This window comes from Mustelus asterias, chromosome 4, assembly GCF_964213995.1.
Source record: "Mustelus asterias chromosome 4, sMusAst1.hap1.1, whole genome shotgun sequence".
In the NCBI taxonomy this organism is placed as follows: domain Eukaryota; kingdom Metazoa; phylum Chordata; class Chondrichthyes; order Carcharhiniformes; family Triakidae; genus Mustelus; species Mustelus asterias.
The window spans coordinates 27,175,043-27,198,195 of record NC_135804.1 but is presented as its reverse complement, the minus strand read 5'-3'; the positions used below and the strand labels follow the sequence as shown (position 1 = coordinate 27,198,195).

Below are 23,153 nucleotides of genomic sequence, written 5' to 3'. Positions count from 1 at the left end.
AGATGCTGCATGTAGGCAACAACTATTTCAGTAAGACCTGAACAACGTTCAGACATGGGCTAATAAGTAGCAAGTAGCATTGCCTGTCACTTCTGTGGCACTAATGACCATTTCTCAATGACATTCGCCAGCATTTAACATCACCAAATCCCCCAAAGTCAAAATCCTTCTACCACCCAACAGCACATGGACTGCAGTAGTTCAAGAAGATGGTTCATCATCACCAGTCCCACCATTGGGAAAGGGCGATAAATGCTCACCTTGCTAACTATGCCCACATTCCACAAACAAACTTAAAAAGAAACTGAGTAGATGAAGTAAGTTGTGTTGGAAAAAATAAATTATGTAAACTTGAATGAATTTCCTTATAAAGAAAAAATACTTGAATTTATATAGGGCTTTTCATGACAGCTGACTGGCTCAAAGCACTACATCCAATAAAGTACCTTTTGAAGTGTAGTCACTTGTAATGTCGGAAAAGGAGCAGCCAATATGCACAAAGCAAGATCCCATACAATGTGATAATGACCAGATAATCTGATTCTGTGATGTTAATTGAGGGATAAATATTGGCAGGACACCAGGGATAACTTGCCTGCTCTTCTTCAAAATAATGCCATGGGATCTTATACATCCACCTGAACAGGCTTTGCTTTTGCTTTATTTACTGGTGACACAAGTTACTCCAATGAAGTTACTGTGAAAGTCCCCTAGTCGCCACACTCTGATGCCTGCTCGGGTACACCGAGGGAGAATTTAGCATGGCCAATGCATCTAACCAGCACATCTTTCGGACTGTGGGAGGAGACCGGAGCACCCGGAGGAAACCCACGCAGACACTGGGAGAATGTGCAGACTCCACACAGATAGTGACCCGAGCTGGGAATCAAACCTGGGTCCCGATAGGACCTCGGTTTAATGCCTAACCCAAAAGCCGACACCTTTTAACCGTGCAGCGCTTCCTCATTACCGCACTTCATATTAACTTTGTTTTTTGTACCCAACTGAGTTTAACAACATCTGGAATAGAATCACAGTTTAAAACTTAAGACCACAATTTTCCCAAAATAGTGAAGTTTTACTGGAGCAATTGGGTTATTGGGGGAAATTCACTCACTTCAAGTATTTTGAAGGGGTGTCAGTCAAAGCATTGGTGCTACATTATTGTAGTTTTGCCTTTAGTATGTCCTCCTCCCCCTCTTTTCACCCCTTCCCCAAAGATGACTCCCAAAGGGAGGAGTAGAATGATCAGTGAATTTGATAATTGTGTGGAGTTACTTAAGGCCCCAGTCAGATCAACCCTAATCACATTGGCTGGCAGAGCAGTCTCAAGAATTCAAATAGCCTACTGCTCCTATTTCTTACACTATAAATGTAAGAACATAAGATAAAATCAAGTAAGTTTTTTGTGTAATTGTGCAACTTCATATCATGTGGTCATACTTGACTGACCCCTCAGCGTTAAAGTCAAAGTAGATGACATTCAGTTCATTTTTATAGTTGACAGTTTGAATTTTACCATGGCAGCAGAGGTCCATTGTGTGTGATCACCTTGAGTGGTGGAGTTGTAAAGCAAAAGGAAGAATTGTTTGGGGATACTACAGAAATTTGAAGCATGTCAGTATTTTCTCAAAAGGGCAAAATGATTTAAATAAAAGCAATGTCCCAATCCCTTTTCACCAACTGAATCCCTGTCACTGTTGAGTGAAATTTCTGACTCCACCCCCCAATCAAAAATTTGTCGTTCCAGAATTAATTTTTGAATTAAAAGATTTTGGCCGATACTTTCGTTAGTTGAAATTTCTTGCTCTAATTTGCAATTTATTTATTTACTGTAGACTGTCGATGATGACGCGATGGATGCTTGAATGAAGTGACAGCCGTAGGAAGGAGGAACGATGCCCAAGAGTGGGTGTTCTAAAACACCACAATCAGAAGATTACCCACTCAACATCGATATGGTGGAAAAACAATCGGGGAAGAAGGTAAGAGCACAGAATCAACGTGAATGTGAAATGGTTGTTTTAACCCTTTGGATTTTCATAACATTTGGTCGAGTAAGACCCAAGTTTATATTTTCTAACAGTACCAGATGCGGTTATGATACTGAATGTTGCAAAGGTGAATGAATAAACATGTAATGAGCATGAAAGAAATTTAATGATTTTATTTGCCTGTCAAGAATTTTGATTGACGTCAATATTTTGTCCAAAGAGATAAAGGAAAGAAATTCACATTTTTAAAAGTAAGGATCATCACATGGTGTGATTCCTGACCTGACTCGTCCCCACCATCTGACTACCTCTCCAACCTGATCGGATTAACTACCAGCATGACAACCCGACCTGACCTGCCTACCTTGTGGCGTTTCTGCCCACTTGCCCTGCTCCACCTTCCCCACACCCGCTAGCCCCCTCCTCACCCACATTGCCCACTTGCCTCATCCACCCTACCTATTTGTTCATTCATCCACTCACTCATTCACACTGGATATTTAAAATTCTTATGCGAAAAGGGAACATGATTTGCTGTGTTTGAGTCGAGGGATTTTTCCTGCATTGTGGATTGGAAGTTGTGCTTTAAATGTATCCAGGTGTGGGTGTTTTTCAGTCTGGTCAGCTTCCGTCTCTGCGAATCTGACACTGTTCAGAAGATTTTATGATGTGGAGATGCCGGCGTTGGACTGGGGTAAACACAGTAAGAAGTTTAACAACACCAGGTTAAAGTCCAACAGGTTTATTTGGTAGCAAAAGCCACACAAGCTTTCGGAGCTCTTAGCCCCTTCTTCAGGTGAGTGGGAATTCTGTTCACAAACAGAGCTTATAAAGACACAGACTCAATTTACATGAATAATGGTTGGAATGCGAATACTTACAACTAATCAAGTCTTTAAGAAACGAAACAATGTGAGTGGAGAGAGCATCAAGACAGGCTAAAAAGATGTGTATTGTCTCCAGACAAGACAGCCAGTGAAACTCTGCAGGTCCACGCAACTGTGGCGTGGACCTGCAGAGTTTCACTGGCTGTCTTGTCTGGAGACAATACACATCTTTTTAGCCTGTCTTGATGCTCTCTCCACTCACATTGTTTCGTTTCTTAAAGACTTGATTAGTTGTAAGTATTCGCATTCCAACCATTATTCATGTAAATTGAGTCTGTGTCTTTATAAGCTCTGTTTGTGAACAGAATTCCCACTCACCTGAAGAAGGGGCTAAGAGCTCCGAAAGCTTGTGTGGCTTTTGCTACCAAATAAACCTGTTGGACTTTAACCTGGTGTTGTTAAACTTCTTACAGAAGATTTTAGCCAATCTTTTGAAGTTACGCGTTTGATTTTTAATTTTAAGGCAACAACAAACTCCCCTGTGCAGGCAGAAAATGTACTAATTGACAAATAACAAATAGGAATGAAAATCAGCCGTGACCTTTTTTTTAAAGAGACAACGGAATTACAAAAGGGCATCGAGCAAAAACTATTCAGGCATGAAAGAAAAAGGTGGAGTAACAAAATTGCTCAAAATATTGCTGATCTTTTTAGTTTCTGTTACAATTGCAACAGCTGAGATGATGGGAGCACTGCAAAGGGCATTAGAATAATTCAATCTAAAAATGATTGAGCATTTAAGTGGTAAGTGAGCTAAAGTAGGGGTGAACGTAGGCAGAGGTGGAAATGAGAAACTTGATGATGGAAAGGATGTGGAGTTTGACGCTCAGCTTTGAATTGATCAAGTTGCCAAGGTTTTGGGGTGTCCACTTCAACCAGCATGAGAAGCCAAGGGCGAGGTGACATTAATGGGAAAGAAGCAGTGTTCAAGGTGCTGGGTAGCGGAAACATTGACTTAATTCTTCCCCATACTCAGTTAAAGAAAATTGTGACTCATCCAAGACTTTCATTTGAGCAGGTATGCAGGTCATGCCAATGTTTGTTATTGGCATGCACGTGGAAATCCTTGTGTCTGCAGATGATATTGAGGTTTATTTTAGAATTTATATTTAACCACCTACCATGGTGAGGTTCAAACCTGTAGCCCCAGAGTATTGCTTTAGGTGTGTGGTTTACCAGTTCAGTGACCTATATTACTAGGCCACAGTAGGAAGCCAAGATGATGTTGAGGAATAGCTGTGGCAAGGCACCTGCTATCAATTGGACTTGTCTTTGCACATTCAGTTTTTTATGTTGTTTTGCACGTCAAGTTGCTGAAAGGGTTGAAGGCACAATGAGGGATAAATGACCCGTGAAACCTGATTGCACAGGAAAAGTAATTGTGTATTTTAACAAGTCAGATGGTGAGTGGTAAACAGTATAAGAACTGAAAATTTTTAAAATTGCAATCAATTAGTTCAGTATAAAATTTCACACTCTGAAAGGGATCAGCAATTAATGCCCATAGGAATGTGATTCCACACTTAATTTTCAGTGGCAGTATTTAACATTTAAATGGCATTGTTAAAGGCACTTGATTTCAAGTGAAGTTTGGTTTGTTTCCACTGTGCAAATTTCAGTAGCTTTGTGCTAATTGGTGTGTTTTAGCGCGAGACAGTGAGATGCCAGTCTTTGCAAAGTTACTGGTGGAGTGATGCAACTTGACAACCACTTTTGGATATTCACGTTTATGTCCGTTCCTTGTTTGAACTTGCTGTACCATTTGCGCGCACATCACGATGAAAATCATTAACCTCACCATTACTTTGACAGAAAATCTTTGCATCACATTTGGAATTTGAAATTAAATTTAAATGTCAATCTTTCCTAATGAACATCAGGTAACCTCAGATGACACTATTATTGTCTCATTGTGCAGAAATGATCTTGTAGCAGGCATGAAAGAAAATTGGTGACAATTGCAATGATTCCATTGTATTTTGTCGGTGACTATTATGTGAAGATGTCACATATTTGCTAATCTTTAACTGCAATAATACTTTGAGACAGGAGATTTCTTTGCTGAACTGGGATTAGAAAATGCAGCTGGAAAAGGTGTAGTTCACAAAGCACCATGTAAAGGTTCAGAATGGAATTCAAATTCCCAGCGAGACATTGCTAAAACAGAAGCAGTTAGCAGATATTTCTTTGCAGCAGAATACAAAAGCACTTAACTTAATTAGTAGTTTAAAAGTAGAGTATCCCAACAATGTCACACTTAAATTGGCCTTACTCTATCTCACAACAGTAGGAACTACAAGGATGATCAGCCCATCAATTATGCTGGCACTGGAAGTTAAATCAAAAGTTTTAAATTTTAAAATTAAGTAGCAAGCAAGTAATTTGGGAAGCTGATTAGAATTCATTTTCATAGATGCTTATGGCACAGTGGTTAGCACTGCTGCCTCACAGCGCCAGGGACCTGAGTTCGATTCCCGGCTTGAGTCACTGTGCGGAGTCTGCACGTTCTCCCCGTGTCTGTGTGGGTTTCTTCTGGGTGCTCCAGTTTCCTCCCACAGTCCGAAAGATGTGCTGGTTAGGTGCATTGGCCATGCTAAATTCTTCCTCAGTGTACCTGAACAGGCGCTGGAGTGTGGCAACTGGGGGATTTTCACAGTGACTTCATTGCGGTGTTAATATAAGCTGACTTGCGACATTGATAAATAGACTAAATTATTACCACAAAGTAAAATTTTTCTAACCCTTCTGTATTGTCAAATGCATTGAATTCTCTATCTGCTTTCACTTTGTCAAATGCAACTTTGGGTAAAACTAATCTGCCTTTAGCAATTATATATTGTCATCTTGAACTTTCAAGGTGTCTCAAAGTGCTTGGACAGCCCAAGATGAACTCCGTAATAAATAAAAGCAAATTACTGTAGATATTGGAATCTGAGATCAAAAGAGAAAATGCTGGAAAATCTCAGCAGATGTCCATTCCGACCCTTTGACAAAGGGTCATCTGGACTTGAAACGTCAGCTCTTTTCTCTCCTATAGACACTGCCAGACCTGCTGAGATTTTCCAAGAAAAATTCCTTGTTCTGCATATTCAGCACCACCATGTCCATCAAAAAAGACAGATGGGCCTTGGTTTAACTTCAAAAGAAAGCACCTTTAACAATGCAACTGTCCCATAATGCTGCATGGAAGTTCACCTAATACTGTGTCCAAGTCCTGGAGTAAGTGACTTGTAAAGGAGTATTTGTCCAGCAGAGGCATCATCTTGCATGAATTGAGCCTTTTAGAAAAGTTGAAAACAGATCATGAAGTCTTTGTAGTTCTAGGCAGCGATGGTATACCTGCTCTGAAGGATCAATTATTTTCTTAATCTATTTTTGACATTTAAAGGGAAGTATCTGCCAAGCACAGACAATAGCTGTGAACGGGAACCCATAATTTAAGAACATAGCCCCATATCACAAAATTAACCTTGGAAGAACTAACCAAGCTCTAGGAACAAGGGGACGTCTAAATAAATCTATCTTAGAGAATAGAATCTTCTTGAACACAAAAGGTTTGTTACCTGTTGCAAGAAAGTTGCACTGAAAATACAGATACTAGAATGCACTTGAAGTAGGTAATTGGAATCTCTTGGATGACTTGTGGATCTCAAATCTAGCTCTGAAGCAGTAGTAATTGTGCTTGAAGATTAAGTGCTTTCTGGTAGAGCTTGAATTTAGAATTCAGTTGCTTCAGGAAGATGAGGCGAAGACATGGTGTATTAATTTAACATTGCACATTTATAATTGGTGCCCTTGTATTCACCAGTTCTGATTCAGTGAGTGCCTTTGCTGGCTGTTATGTTGCAGATCTTTAAATCTGACTCTGATCACCAAGTTAACCGTGGAGGTTTAGATAGTTACACACATTATTTGTAGGTCAAAAGCTGATGCATTATATAGACTTTATGGCAAGAAGAGTAATTATTGTTTTCCCCCTTGTTTGGTTTGGGATTTAATGATGGTTATTACTGCCATCAATAGGGTAAGATGAGGCCAAGAAGGAATGTGAAGCTGAAAACTAAAGTATTTAATTTGGTGTGTTTTATTTCTTCTTTAATGGAGCATGGGTTTCAATGTGTTGCAGCTCTGGACCAAAATTCCAAATTACATTAGGAAGCCAGACTACACCCCAAAACTTTTTCCATTTTGGCATAAATGTGAGGACAGGATGCTTTACTCCAGGAGTAATTCTGCTGACAAACTGGGGATCTTTTATAGTAAAAATAAACATTATTTAATAACACAGTTTAAATATAATTTTAACAAAATGAAGCAGCTTAACTCTTAACAGTTGAACAGTAGTTTTTTTTAAAAAGAGAGAAAACAACTTTAATATCTAATTTATCACTGTTTCAGTTCCAAATAAGCAACATTCTTTGCAGACTTGTACTTCACTTTAGATACAATTAGCAATAAGAACATAAGAAATAGGAGCAGGAGTAGGCCATCTAGCCCCTCGAGCCTGCCCCGCCATTCAATAAGATCATGGCTGATCTGAAGTGGATCAGTTCCACTTACCCGCCTGATCCCCATAACCCCTAATTCCCTTACCAATCAAGAATCCATCTATCCGTGATTTAAACATATTCAACGAGGTAGCCTCCACCACTTCAGTGGGCATTGAATTCCAGAGATTCACCACCCTCTGAGAGAAGAAGTTCCTCCTCAACTCTGTCCTAAACTGACCCCCCTTTATTTTGAGGCTGTGCCCTCTGGTTCGAGCTTCCTTTCTAAGTGGAAAGAATCTCTCCACCTCTACCCTATCCAGCCCCTTCATTGTCTTATAGGTCTCTTTAAGATCCCCCCTCAGCCTTCTAAATTCCAACGAATACAAACCCAATCTGCTCAGTCTCTCCTCATAATCAACACCCCTTATCTCTGGTATCAGCCTGGTGATCCTTCTTTGCACTCCCTCCAAGGCCAATATATCCTTCCGCAAATAAGGGGACCAATACTGCACACGGTATTCCAGCTGCGGCCTCACCAATGCCCTGTACAGATGCAGCAAGACATCTCTGCTTTTATATTCTATCCCCCTTGCGATATAGGCTAACATCCCAATTGCCTTCTTGATCACCTGTTGCACCTGCAGACTGGGTTTTTGCGTCTCATGCACAAGGACCCCCAGGTCCCTTTGCACAGTCGCATGTTGTAATTTCTTTCCATTTCGATAATACAATTTGCTATTATTTCCTCCAAAGTGAATAACCTCGCATTTGTCAACGTTATACTCCATCTGCCAGATCCTCGCCCACTCACTCAGCCTGTCCAAATCTCTCTGCAGACCTTCTATGCCCTCCACACGATTCACTTTTCCACTTATCTTTGTGTCATCTGCAAACTTTGTTACCCTACACTCAGTCCCCTCCTCCAAATCGTCTATATAAATGGTAAATAGTTGAGGCCCCAGTACCGATCCCTGCGGCACGCCACTAGTTACCATCCGCCAACCAGAAAAGCACCTATTTATTCCGACTCTCTGCTTCCTGTCGGATAGCCAATCCCCAATCCACGCTAACACCCTACCCCCAACTCCGTGTGACCCAATCTTCTTCAGCAATCTTTTGTGAAGCACCTTATCAAACGCCTTTTGGAAATCCCAAAACACCGCATCTACCGGTTCCCCTCCGTCAACCGCACTAGTCACATCTTCATAAAAATCCAACAAGTTTGTCGAGCACGACTTTCCCCTCATGAATCCATGCTGCGTCTGCTTAATCGAACCATTCTTATCCAGATGGCCTGCTATTTCTTCTTTAATGATGGATTCCAGCATTTTCCCAACTACAGACGTTAAGCTAACCGGCCTGTAGTTACCCGCCTTTTGTCTATTTCCTTTTTTAAACAGCGGCGTAACATTAGCTGTTTTCCAATCCGCCGGCACTACCCCAGAATCCACCGAATTTTGATAAATAACCACTAACGCATCCGCTATTACCTCTGACATTTCTTTCAGTACCCTGGGATGCATTCCATCCAGACCCGGGGACTTGTCCACCTTCAGTCCCGTTAGTCTACCAAGCACTCCCTGGTAACATTAATTGTATTGAGTACCTCTCCTCCTACCAACCCTCTATCGTTGTTAATGATAAATACACTTGCTCTAAAGGGTGTAGTCAGTCTTGAAACTTTCAGAGATTGAGTTTCAGAGCAGCTTGCAGACCTTTTGTCTTTAAACAAACCTCAGTTAGAACTGAAAGCTGTTTTTCTCTGCTACCTCCTCATCAACCACATTATCATATGACCCTGTCAATCAACCAATCAAAAACTTCAGGGGAAATCATCATTTATAAACAATAGTCCATTAGCTTTCTCCTAAGTAAACACTACATGACTAAAATGAGTAATTACCCTGCTCTCCCAGCATCTGGGCTGCATTCCTGCCAGACATACTGACTGCCTGTAGAAAAAAATTGAATTTTAAAACATTCCCTTTAAGCATGAAAAAAACACAGCAACTACTGTAATCACAACGAGCATGCCAGCATCTGTTGTCCATCCCTAATTGTGTCTCAAAACATCCTTCATGAACTGCTGCAGTCTATGGCATGCAGCTATGCCCACAGTGCTGTGAGTGAGTTTCAGCGTTTTAAATCGGTAAAAATGAAGGAATGTTGATTTATTTGCAAACCAGGGAAGTATTGTTATGCACTCGCTGTCCTTGTTCTAGGTGTTAGAGTTCTCAGGGTTGCACAATGCTGTTGAAGAAGCTTAGTGAGTTGTGGCAGTTCATCTTAGCGATGATTTTGTTACACCAGTGATACAGGGAGTGAATATTTACATTGGTGCTGAACAAATGGGCTGCGTTGTTCTAGATGGCATCTAACGTCCTGATTGTGGTTGATGCTGCTCTCATCCAGCCAAGTTGAGAGTATTCCATCAGACTGCAGAGTTGGGTCTTGGACATGGTGGACAAGCTTTGGGGGATGTTGTGAAATTCCATGAATTAAACACTGGTACAGATTTAGATCGATTTATTCTTCCAACATGCCAGACGAGCACTACATCAGAGGGACCTCCGAAGCAGTACTCTGCCAGGTTCCAAATGCTCACGTTTTAAGTCACACACTCGCACGCATTCATACGTTTTAAGTCACACACTCTGAACATTGCTTGAATTCCAAACATGTTCGCATGTAGGCTTATTAACCAGATGTCTTTGTTCAAGGATCCACCCATCTAGCAGTATCTGCCTTTTCCCTCATCTCTGAGACTGACCTAACCTTTCTGACTCCATGTCTGTCTTTCTACCGTTCTGACTTAATGCCACTGACTAAGGCCCTGGAGGAACACCAGGTTCATGTAGACAACTCATCCTATTCATATGGGCCCTGGAACCGTATGAGATCCACTGGTATATATTTTGCTGTTCACGCACGCATTTAGCTTCTGGGATATTAGTTATATTCCCATCTAATACATATGTTAGTTATAATCCCTTCTGATACATCTATTTTATTTAGGTTCCTTCACGGAAGCCAAGAGGTGAGTTACTTGCCACAGACTCAGCCTCTGATTTGCTGTTGTAGCCACAATATTATATGTGTCTGCCTGGCATTTGTGTGGTAGGAGTGCTCCTTGTCACTTAACAACCCAAATCCAGATGTTGTCTGAATATTGCTCCAGGTGGGCAAGGACTAATTTGTCATGTGAGGAATTGTAAATTAACCTGAATCCAATACAATCATCAGTGAACATGTCCATCTCTAAGATTTGATCCCAGGGGTTTTAGATTACTCTGGAGTTGAGGAGTTGCAAGCTATTGATGAAGAAATAACAGTGCAACAACTTGAGTACAACACAATCACAATAAGTAGACATAAGAGGTGAAGCTGGTTTACCAGTCCTGGATGAGGTGAAGTAATTTGAACTCTTTATCTTGCAGTAGCAATCTCCTCCAAGTTGGCTGGAGCTATTGTAAATCCATCTCTGGACTTAAGCGCCTTTTCCTCCTCAGGTGTCTGTTCATATACTTGACCTTTTAGGGGCTATTGGATACCTCATTTTATTTTACGACCCATCAAATATTGTGCTAAAACCGTTTCTGTCCCGTCATTTGGAAACACACTAGGCTGAGCATAAGATTCCAAATAAATTGTCATAAAATCAGTGAGAATTAGGAGGTAGTGAAGGGAACCAGTGTCTGACTGCATGCTGAAATGTCAGTCGCCCTCGTTCAGTGGCATGTATTCAGTTGCCTGATTAGCAGTTGATCCAAGGTAGACCCCTCCTGTTCGAACCCTTGGACAATGAGGTCCTCATTTTGCTTATCCCTAGGGTGCATGGCCATCATGCTACATTTGACCAGTTTGTTTTAGATATAAGGAGAGACCATATGAAATGAAGGATGAAATTCTAAAGGTGGTACATAACCAGAAGGACCTAGTGGGTATATGTGCAGAAATAGTTGAAGGTAAAAGAACAGGTCAAAAATGTGGTTGGGAAGGCATGTGGGATCCTCGGCTTTATAAATAGAAATGTAGAGTGCATAGCTAAGAGAGCCGATTTAATTGTATTGCATATGTGAAGTTTTTCCTGTTAATGTTAGTGGATATAGCTAAAATCGTGTGCTGTTGCCACACCTGTGACTAGCCAGCAATTTCTATTGGTCGAGATTGTTTTATATTGTACCTTGCGCCTCAAAAATCACTTTAAAACAGGCGAATGCCACAACTTAGCAATGAGATGAATAATCGGTTAAACAGTTTTCAGTGACGCTAGTTTGTGTGTATTGTAGAGAGCACCAGGGGAACTCCATACAGCTCTTCAAGATATCAGGATGTTTATATCTGTGAATCTTCAGAGCAGGGAGACTGACCTCAATGTCTCGTGTAGAGGATGGTTCCTCTGACAGTGCAGCACTGAGTGCAGTGCTGTCTGAATAGTATACTGGAGTATCAATTTTAATTGTGCACTCAGATTCGGGAGTGGGTTGGAAATCTTTGATCATCTAGCTCATGGGTGAGAATCCTATCAGCAGAATTGAGCTGAAACTTGGCCAGCGTGCTCAAAACTAAATTCAGGTCCTCCATTGTCTTTAGTGGTGCCCTCCACACCACTAAATGTAGTCTAATCATGGATGTGTGATGGATAGCAATGCCAACTATATGGACTCCAGAAGAGTTGAGTTATTTTTCCAATAGGATTTGAAAATATAGATGAATCATTGGTGCACCACACCCTGATATGCTGAAATAATAGTCATGATGCTTGTATGGTTTGCCTTCAGTGTGTTAATGTTCCTTGACGTTATAAGCACTGTTCACATCTGTGGGAACCTTGAATTGTTGAAACTCTAGCTCCTCATAGTCAGCTCTTTGGAAAGCCGTGCCATCAATTGAATTCTCTAGGTTCACTGTGGCTAATTTGACAGTTCATTCTTGTGAGCAAGCCTCTTCTATTGAGAATACTTGTGCTTAACTACAAATGCCCAATCCCAAAGCTAACATGACCAAAAACTAGGAGTGTTGTTTTGCAATGTGGTTGTCCATGTGCAGGTTGCTCTATTTGTTACTTTGTACATCTCCAAGTAGAATCATGGAATCCCTACAGTGCAGGAGGCCGCCATTCGGCCTATCGAGCCTGCACTGACTCTCCGATAGAGGATCCCACCCAGTACCTTTTCCATAACCCCACATATTTACCCCGCTAATCCCCCTAACCTACACATCTTGGGACACCAAGGGGTAATTTACCACCTAATCTGCACATCTTTGGACTGTGGAAGGAAACTGTAGTAACCTCTGCTGATCAAAGGGCAGAGCACCTGGAGGAAACCCACACAGACATGGGGAGAACGTGCAAACTCCACACAGTCAGCCGAGGCCAGAATTGAACCCAGGTCCCTGGCTCTGTGAGGCAGCAGTGCTAACCATTGTGCCACCATTCCACTCTCAGAGGATACAGATATGTAGCTTGTCATGCCTTTGTTGAGACAATCCATGAACCAATTCTTCATCTGTTATATCTGTTTTGATTTCCTCTTGAATTCATACTATAAATTACCAGCACAGTGGATTCCAAAACACCGGAAGAACAACGGATAATGCCACTCTTTTTATATCAAAACGAACTAGGAAAATCTGGCCTGCACGTGTGTATGATTGAGTAAGGATCTGAAAGAAATTTGAGTCCATCTATATGGTGTGGTGGTGGTGGAATTTCCTTTGTATGCAGTAATTTAGAAACAGAAATTTGGTTGTGTGCACAAATTTACGAAGTAGATTAGGGATAAAATCGTCAACAAAATCATGATCTTCTGATAAGTCATCTGCCAAGTATGAGGCCCTAATGTGGGTTTGGGGAAATTCATCCTAGTTATTTCTGAACAGGTAGACAAGGAAAACTGTTATGCTTCTTGCATCTGAACAGTGAGGGAGAGGAAAGAGATGAGACAGTGTGATTTATGGTTGAGTGAAAGGGGAAAAATCTGCTTTCTGCTGGCTGTATATAGTGATGTCACTGATCCCTACCAGAATGGAAATGACTGAGTAACTCCTCTATCAGTCATGCCTGGAGAATACACTGCTGCAAGTGTTTAGGATTGATTTTACACAATATTTATAATGTGGAACTATCTCCACTTGCTGTGCTTGCTGCTGAAATCACTGCCCTTTGATCGGGAGAGGTTGCTGTCGTTTGATCATGCGTGAGTTTGGTTTGGTAGATTTTTATTTAAAATAAACTCAATAAATTGGCTTCGATTTGCTGTTTGCTGAGTAAATAATCTCTGTTTGCTTTGCTATTTGGTATAAAAACACTAAGTCCAACAGTCCTGCCTCCAAGACTGTCAGTGATGTCAGTTGATTCTCCATTTTAGTTACTTGGGCTTGCTGCTTATGTTTGTTCATGGAGTTAGAATTGTGTGTCTGCGCAGTGCTTGACTTTTATGAATTCAGCGAAATGTTTGGGTTCTTGAGGTGGGGCTACCTGTGTGCTTGGGGGTGGGGGGGGGAAGGGGTTGGGGAGGAAGAGGTGGTTGTGGGGGGTGATAAGGGAGTGAGAGTGAAGGTAGACGAGATGCAGGAGATATTTTGTCATTCGGTATCTCTGAAGTTTGGCAAGGGTTACTTATTCAAAAGCAAAACACTGGATGCTGGAAATCAGGCAGTATCTGTGAAAAGAGAAACAGTTAACATTTCAGGTCTGTGCCCCTTTTTATTAAGGATTACTTATTGGATAGCAAAAGTACTGCTAAGTATGGAATAAAATTGAGGTTTGATTGCAGTATTTGTCTTTTTCATCCATGTTAATAAAATTTTTAAGAAGTATACACTTCAGGTAAATGCAAGTGTAACAGGGTATGTCACATTAACATGCATTAGAAATAGGGAAGATGAGAACAAATGAGGTATCAATAGTAATTAAGCAGGGAGAAAAAGACAGCCAAATTCTTAGTGACTTTCCTTGGGTAATAAGGGAGTATTTAAAAATTTGATGACTTGCTAAGTTAACTTGCAGATAAAAGCCAAAATGAATTGAAAGTAGTCTTAAAACTATTTGTGGGGATAAGCTTGGAGAATGGAGGTAGCTATACATGATGTAGATGTGGGCAAAACAACCTCCGTATTGGTTAAATCCAGCAAAGCTATTACTAGTACAAAAAGAAATAATGCTCCACAATGATATTGAATTGAGTTCTTGAAATTGGAGTTCACCTATTGAAATGGTGCCGTAGCTGGATGGGATGCAGAGACTTTTGTGTTGACTACAGGGAAATGTATTTTGCCACTGAGGGATTTGTTTCCTATCCCAAGTTTGAAGAATTGTGTTGAAAAGGTATGGAATTGCGTATGTTGACGAGTTGCTGAAGAACTAAAATTGTCATAAGGGAGCAGCATCATTCGGTGACAGTAAAATTGCTTCTGCAGATAAAACTGCCCTGAGGTTTGGAGCCGGAACAGGAGTCTGCCTCTTCATGTTTTGACTGGCCACAATGCCTGTGTCCAGAGTGTAAGTTCACTTGGGACAATGAATATTTGGCTACCAGAGATGACAGTGGTGAAATCAAGATCTGATGGAAACAAGATGGTTCTTCACATTTGTTCAGAAGAATCGGGGAACAAGGATTCCAAACATGGAGACTAAGTTACAGATCTTCATTTCTCTCCCAAACAGTAAGGCATTGGTCTCCACTGATGGCTACATAAAGTGGTGGGATATCAATACTGGAGAATCACTGCAGACATTCTACACGAATCTGAAGTCCATACTTGTTCTATCTGACATCAAGACCTATGTAACTGTAACACTGGAATACTCTACATCTTGAAAATGATATACTGAAACCATTTTGAAGAAACAAAAGAAAAGCTTTTGTGGTATGCTGGGGGAGAGAATATAATTGCTGATGCACAATCAAGGATGTAAAAGAACTGATGTGGATCTTATTTGTGAATCCTTTAGGTTTAACATATTTCATGTTTTTGATGTTTGTAAATTTAGATAAGGTAAAACTGGTAAGTAATTAAGAAATGGAATTGTCTTTAAATGTGACCGCATTTATTAGAAAATGGGGAGGGGGAGTGTTAGAAAGTTGGAATGAAATGAAAAGTGAAGTATTGGCAAAAAAGAACTGATAGGGGATTAGCTGCACTGAGGCCTTGAGATGCAGATTAGTTTAGTAGCAGGGTGACACATACATTGTTAAGCAAATTGGAGACTAGCAGCCTAGAGACCTAGATCATAACCATACCCAGTTGCAAAGCAGAGCTCTCTCTCAGAATCAAATTGTGCTGGAAAAAAATAACAGGTGTTTGTCTGTGCCAGACCCCATAAGTTGTACCCTAAACTAAAAGAAAGATTCCCAATAGAAAGCTACCGGTCCTGTGTGGTAATCATTGGCTAGATTTGGCTCAGTGTTAAAATCTTAAGTTGTTTTGGGGAAGGTGTATGCTCAGAATTTAGGAAAGCTGATAGATTTAGATTGGGGTGGGTGGGTAATTTAAGCATACCATCTGGGTAACTATTATTGTAGTAAATTGTAAGTGTTGTTCTTTGGTGCCTGTATTTTATTATTTGAATACTTTAAAGGAGGCTGACCACTTTCCTCTCTGGGTTTCATCTCTTATTTCATACATTTTTTTCTAAATCCCAAAAATAACTAGTTAAGAACCAGCATTCCAAGTTTCCCTCTTGGAAAGGATTCCAAAGATGTTCAGGTTAGGTGGATTGGTCATGATCAGTGCTTGGGATTGCTGGGATAGGGCAGGGGAGTGGACCTAGGTAGTGTTCTTTTGGGGAGTCAGTGCAGACTCAATGGGCTGAATAGCCTCCTTTTGCACTGCAGGGATTTTATAGATTTGGGATACCATTGCGTTGAACATCAGGGTTCATAACCATATCATATATCCAAATGAAAATCTCCAGTTCTGAAGAATCTGACAGAAGTACAAGGTGTTTGTAGATTCTTTGTCACTGTGTAAAGCTATGTTCAAATTGTTCTTGCATGTTAATAGCCTTCTGCACAATTCAGTATCTGTTTTGTTCATTAATTTATAAGATGTAGAAGAAGCTGGAGTTTTATTTATTTTTTGCCTTCATTGAGATACCTTCATTGCTGATATTCTACCGGATTGATTGTTTTTTGCCTAGGATAGACATGAGAGAAAATAAATTGAAACTGGGCTAAAAGTTATTAAAAGATGTGATCCATGTGCATTTTATGATTAATTTGGTTAGTTTATTGAGCGTCAATGACCTAAACATTTATATAGTTTGTATTGACATGGAGAAATATTACTTTTGCAAATGGCTTTTGAACTGTGCATTTCTAATCCAGGATAAGGATAAAATATCGTGTAACAGAACCCCAAAGTTGGACCGAAGTGATGGAGGTAAAGAGGTGAAAGAGAAAGCATCAAAGAGGAAACTGCCTTTCACTATTGGAGTTAACAGCATTGATCAGAAAGACTCAGACACAGGTAAGAGGGGGAAACTGCTGAAAGAAGATGCAATAAATGTTGCAAGATAATCTGCACCTGGAATTGTAGGTGCTATATAAATATGTTCAAAAGTGAATAATTTTAATACAGGCTGTTCCCATCCACGGTAATAGCCAGGCAGTTGTGAACACAAATCATTTTGAATATTTCCGTCATTTTCAGAAGGTGCCTCCATCTTGAGGCATCCTTGTGTTCTTCTACCTGCCTCTCCTGGTGGAGCTGCCAGCAGTACAAATTTGTGACCCCTCTCACTGACGCAGTTGAATGCATGTCCCACCTGCCATCCTTAATTGGTCTCCTCTTATTAGATCAGGCATCACCAGTGAGGGTCAGGATCCACTTATGGTTTTAAGGGTGGTAAGATTCTACCCATAGTCTCTGGTTAGATTTGATGAAAATGGATTACAAATGTAGTTCATTGCCTTGAAAACTAAGTAGCTCATTTTAATGTAATGTGAATGCTGTTCCAAATTATTTATATAGCAATTTCCTGAACCTGATTCAACAGACCAGTTGTCTAGAGCACTAAAATTAACTTTAGGTGTTTATTGCGCTTTGCGGTTTTTCATTAAGTCTTATCTAGAGGTTTTGAAATAGGATGGAGTTGATATTTGATAAACACAGTTCTATACTGCATCAGGAAAAACCTATTGACATGTAATTGTTTTATTTAGAATTGTAATTTTTTATATTTATAACATTGTAAAAGGAACGTGAATGTAGGGCTTTCATGTTCCTTTGTTTTGCCTATTCTTGGTCACGGTTTTCTGCTTGGTGCCTATTTATATACTCAAATATTGGCGAAATAACTGCACAAAGTTTGTGTCATTCATTCCAAAATAAAAATATCCTGGCAAGTATCACCTAACTTTCTGTAAAATTATTTTTAAAGTCAGGAAACAGACAATGGCAGTGGCAATGTTTGCAATGTTTTTAGTACATTTGTTCTTGGGATGTGTGCAATGTTGTCAAAGCCGCATTTATTTCTACAAGAGCAAAATTCCATGGATGCTAGAAATCTGAAATTAAACAGAAGATGCTGAAAACACAGCAGGCCTGGTAACATCTGTGGAGAGAAGAGCAGTTGATGAACTATGTTTAAGTTGAAAAATATTTTGTCTATTATGATAACATAAGCAATGGAAGCGCTTTGGTATTGTGGAATATCAGCACATGCACATTGACCTCTTTCCCATTTGTAATCTAACTTTTGAAGCTTATTCTAGTTACAACCTACATTAATGACTTGATCAAAAAGAATGAGTGAAGTATCCAAATTTGCTGACTTCACAAAGTTAGGTGGGAACATAAGTGAGGATGCAAAGAGATATTGTCAGGTTATGTGATTGGGCACAAAGGTGGCAGATGGGGTATAATGTGAATTGAGTACAGAGTTATTCATTTTGGTAAGGATAGAAAAGCAGAATCTATTTTTTTAAAATAGATTTTAAATGCATGCAACTTTTTGTTCAGAGAGCTTGGATGTGCTTGTTGAAGGATCACAAAATTAGAAAACACGAGCAAATTGTGTGGTTGTTGAAAATTTGAAGTAAAAGCAGAAAATGCTGGTCAGGCCAGGCAGGATCTTTGGAGAGAGAGAGAGAGAAACTAGAATTATGTCAATTTCTGATCTTTCTTCAGAACAGAATATTAGCATGCAGGTACAACAAGCGATAAGGGTGGCAAATGCCATTTTGGACTTTATTGAAGTACAAAAATAAGGAAGTCTTGCTACAATTGTACAGTGTTTTGATGAGACCATACCTGGAGGAGTGCAGTTTTATCCTCTGTGCCTAAGGAAGGATATACTTACCTTGGGGGTGGTACAGCGAAGGTTCATCAGCTTAGTGCCTGGGATAAAAGGCTTTTCCTATGAAAGACGAGCAAATCAGCCATATGCTCTCCAGAGTTTAGAAGTTGAAACATAGAAGATTCTGAAGGGATTGTCAGGATAGACATGAGAGTTTGTTACTCCTGGAAGTGGAATTGAAAACATTTGGGGCACAGGCTCAGAATAAAGGGTTAGTCATTAGGACCAAGGTGAAGTGAGATATCTTCACTCAGTAGGTCGTGAAACTTTGAAATTGCTGACCCAGAGGGTTGAGGGTACTCCAACATTAAATATTTTCAAGACCACGATGAATAGGTTTTTTGATCTCTCGGGCAATCAGATATGAAGTTGAGGTTGAAGATGATGATGGTGTTGACTGGAGGAGCAGGCTCAAGGGGCTGAATGGTCTACTCTTATGTACCTAGAGTCATGGAATAGAATTAGTAAGGTGCCTTTGATCTCTTGCAGGCTAAAGTCATAAAAATGACAGACACAATCTGCATTGATGTAGCCAATATATCAGAATTTACAAAAGTAAAGTAAGGCTGAACTAAATAAAAGTTGTGATTTAATTAGACAAAATATTTAAAAGAAACATAAATTTTAGCAGATCTTTGGAGGGATAAGGTATGAAAATTGAACATTGTTAGGCAGTATATGCTAACTTAGTTCTTTAAAATTATGAATGGTTTAAAACATATTTTCCAGAAATTTCAATAACACAGACATCATCAAACACTTAATACTGTATTCTGCTATTGCTCATTCCTGATATAATCTATATTTGCATTTTTGGTGCCTTGTTATCAATACTCTGGCCATTGGGACTTTTCCTCAACTTAAGCTATCTCTTAGTAAATGGCAATCAACATGAATTCAGAAGGGAAGGATCCTCGACTGATCATCTCAACTTGTTGAGGCAGTGCTAATCCAAGTAGACTTGGAAAGCTCCATAATATGGTGTTTCTATAATTTTAAAGACATTTAAGAAAAGTTGCACATTAAAAAATAGTTAAGCTCAGCACTAGGGATTCAAGATGAACTTGTAGACTGAAAAATAAATTAGCTGAAAGGTAGAAAATAATGACTACTCATTGGTGGAATTATAATCTGGTGAATAGATGTACTGATTGAGGTGTACCAAGACTCCATGTTAGAACTACAATTTTTTGTATTTTTCACATACATTATCTGGATTCAGAAACTCCATGCATAGGGTCCAGTTTGTAGATATGGCCAAACTCTGAGGGGAAGTGGAAGTGAAGAAGGCAGCTCCGAATGTTTTGGGAAAAATGCATCTCTAGGTAGAAAAATTATAGATGACTTAAATCGGGAGAAGGAAAAGTGGAAGGTGTAGTGCTCTGGGTCAGACAATACTTTTGCATCCATTCATGGTCATCAAGGTTCCAAGGAGACAAAGTTCCAGAGGCAGTTCAATGAAGGCTGATCCCTCGTGTCAACGAACTGAGTTACGAGGATAGATCAAAGAAACTTTGGCTTTTCCACTTGAAAGGTGGTGACTAAGGTTCTTTTTTTAAAGAGTATGTCACATTTTCCACGATTGGGGCACAGACATGAAGCTATTATAATATGTTCTCACCAGGACCTTGTTTAGAAGTAGACCATTCTCTGCTGAGTATCAACCCATGACCGTTAAGCAGTGTTTTAAATGTGGATGGTCATTGTTGAATAGATCCCAAACAATGACCCACTTGTTAATTCAGGTATTTAACACTTAACACATTTCCTGCATTTCTACTAGCTAGTCATTGAAAATAGGGTTTTATATGCTCAAGACAATCCCCAGCAGTCAGTGGATGTTACACAAAGGCTGTAAAAGTTAAGTAGCAGAAGTTTTTGTAGGCAGCATAACACCAAACTTCTCTTTCCGCATTAAGTAACAATTTTTTATATAATGAAATTAGGTTGACCATTCCAGTACTTTTCTAGCTAACTTCCCTTCTCATACCAGACATAAACTTGAGCTCAGCCAAATCTCTATGTTTCTTACAAACACAAAATCACATTCATCTAACTGCCTTGTATTTGCTGACTTAGATCATCATCTGGTCTGGCAATGCCTTAGTTTCGAGGTTCTCATCTTTGTTTTCGAACTCCTCTATGGCCTTGCATCTCCCTATTTTTGTAATCTCCTTTAACTGTAGAAACCTTGGATTTCTGCAGTCCTGGTCTCTTGCACATTCCTGATTTGAATCAGTCGTCTATTGGCAGCTGTCTTTAGCTGTCGAGGCCCAAAGCTCAGGAATTCTTTTCCTAAACTTCTCCACCTCTCTACCACTACTTTAAACCCACTTCTTCCAGTCATCTGTCCTGACCTCCTTTTGTTGCTTGGTGCCAAGTTTTGTTCCGTAATGCTCATGTTGCTGTGCTAAAGGTGCTATGTAAGTCTTCATTGTCTGTTAGCTGCAGATCAAAAATACAAGTTTTACAAATTTTCTAGGTAGATTTATTTATAATTACATATATCATAAAATATAGATCAATGAAACTGTCATAGCCTTTCCCATGAATAGTTGGAGGAAATGTTACACCCGGGTTTTGCAATCAGTGGCGACAAACACACTTGTTGTTGATTACGTTTGCAGCTCCTCAAACTTCTCATGGGCTTTTAAGCAGCCACTTATGGTCCTCGGAAGTCCAGTGCAGTGACCTCTACAGGAGATCTGGGATCTATTGCAAAATCCGGTTCAATGCTTTTTAGTTGTGTTGAAACAGATCGAAGTTTATAGTGTCCCGTAGGAAATCAGGAGATAGGTTAGTGTTTCATGTGGATGAAATAACAGCAATCAGCGGCGAACAGTAGTCATGTTCCCCACTGATTTCAATGGACTGATGAAACAGCTGAGACAAACCTAAGACACTCCAGGATTTTGATAGCAAAGGTCAATTTCAAATGGCATTGCATACAAATTGGAGAATATGGTCAATTCTTCACCTCTTGTTTCTGCTTCTCGCCGCTTCTGCTTTTGTGTCTCTCCCCATAAGTGTCTTTGTTTCTCTCTCTTTTCCTATTTCCTTTCAGTTTGGCATGTTAGGAAAAGGAATCTACAACAGCAGGTACATTGCATTTGGGGCGTGATTTCCAGGAAAATGGGTTTCCTTGCCATCTCCTCTTTAAGTTACCTTGCTGGGAGAAATGATTCTTCATTGAGGACAGAATTTTAAGTTCATATACTCAAAAGCACAGATGTTATCCATGTTGTTGTTTCCATGTCATAACTGTGGTGTTTTTATAAAATTAATATCATGTCTCTTTGGTTCACTCATTTTTATGTTTCATTTCCTCAAACCACGTGACAGGAATCAGCTATTCATGGAGGATGTCTTAAGTTCCAGGTGAACTGATGTACAAGTCCATATTTAGTGTCCGAGCCCAGTATTGTTTTCTTCTTTCACTGTACCAGTGATGGGTTGTTCTCTGCTATTGCTTTATAAAATTTAGGAACATGGAGATTCAGGGGACTATTTAAAGTTGTGGTTTGCAATCTTTTCACTGCCTTCCAGCCATATGTTCATCACTTAATCTAATCAGTATCTTTATGAAACCAATAATATGTAGTGTAAAACATAGCGATCAGTTTTTTTAGTGGAAAGGTGTAACAGTTTTACTTTGTCACCTTTATAAAAGAAAAATAAAGGAAAGCATCTGTAGTAGTTCAGCCAACCTGCATGAGAATAGTAACTGTTTGCAGGTGTCAACTGAAATACATTAGTGAGAATACTTCTCTATCTATCAAAATCAACAGAATCATAAAGGCTGTAGAAATGATGGATCAGCACTTGCTGACAGATTGATCAGGAATATTGATACTTAATGAGCTAATTTTTAGAAATGGAATTGCAGTAAACTGTAAATTCTTAATGTATCATAGTAGTGCACATGACCTGCATGTTTTATACCCGTTGTCCAGAGAATATTTAAAGAAGTTTGTCAGCAAAACTGCAGGTGCCTTTTCTGCGATGAAATCTAGCTTTCTGCTTGGTTTACAGTGCAGTTTGCTCCCTGTTGTGATTGGAGTGTCTACTCTGTTCCTCAGTGTATACTTTCTCCAACAGGTTTTTGCAGGCTGCATTGGGAAGGAGATCCTCAGGTAAGAAAGAGGCAATTAAAGTTACTAATGTTTATTTTGAAAGTGAGTCATTGAAAATGTTGTTGAAGCCTCGATATTCCTCATGACTTGTTTGTGTTCTAAAATTTGGTAGCTGAACTTAGTGATGGTCCTGCTACCTGAAAATCTAATGTGCCTACAAAGAATTTAATTCTATGGTTTATCTTTATTGGCTATTTCTTCAACGACTACAAAGTCTATAATATTGTACGGTTTTCCCTTTCAATGTAAATATTTTTAAATGTCTTGGACACTATGAACTATGATGCAGCTGTTCAGGATAATGAACTTAGATCAGAGTTCAGAATAAGTTGAATTTTTTTGTC

The 23,153-nt window shown here is 39.7% G+C and overlaps 1 protein-coding gene across 4 annotated transcripts in view; it reads left to right on the top strand.

Moving 5' to 3' along the window:
• Positions 1 to 23,153, top strand: part of ankrd11 (ankyrin repeat domain 11) — a 200,689-nt gene that overhangs the window by 118,457 nt on the left and 59,079 nt on the right. Inside the window, exons 3-5 of one of the 4 annotated variants that reach the window (XM_078210719.1) lie at positions 1,839 to 1,985; positions 16,704 to 16,845; positions 22,775 to 22,809. Coding sequence is in view for 1 of the 4 variants with exons in the window: in XM_078210718.1 (XP_078066844.1) it covers positions 1,899 to 1,985; positions 16,704 to 16,845 (229 nt within the window). In the remaining 3 variants the exon portion in view is untranslated. Of the gene's footprint in view, positions 1 to 1,838; positions 1,986 to 16,703; positions 16,846 to 22,774; positions 22,810 to 23,153 lie in introns of those variants that run through there. The other 3 variants (XM_078210720.1, XM_078210718.1, XM_078210721.1) reach the window with 3 other exon arrangements.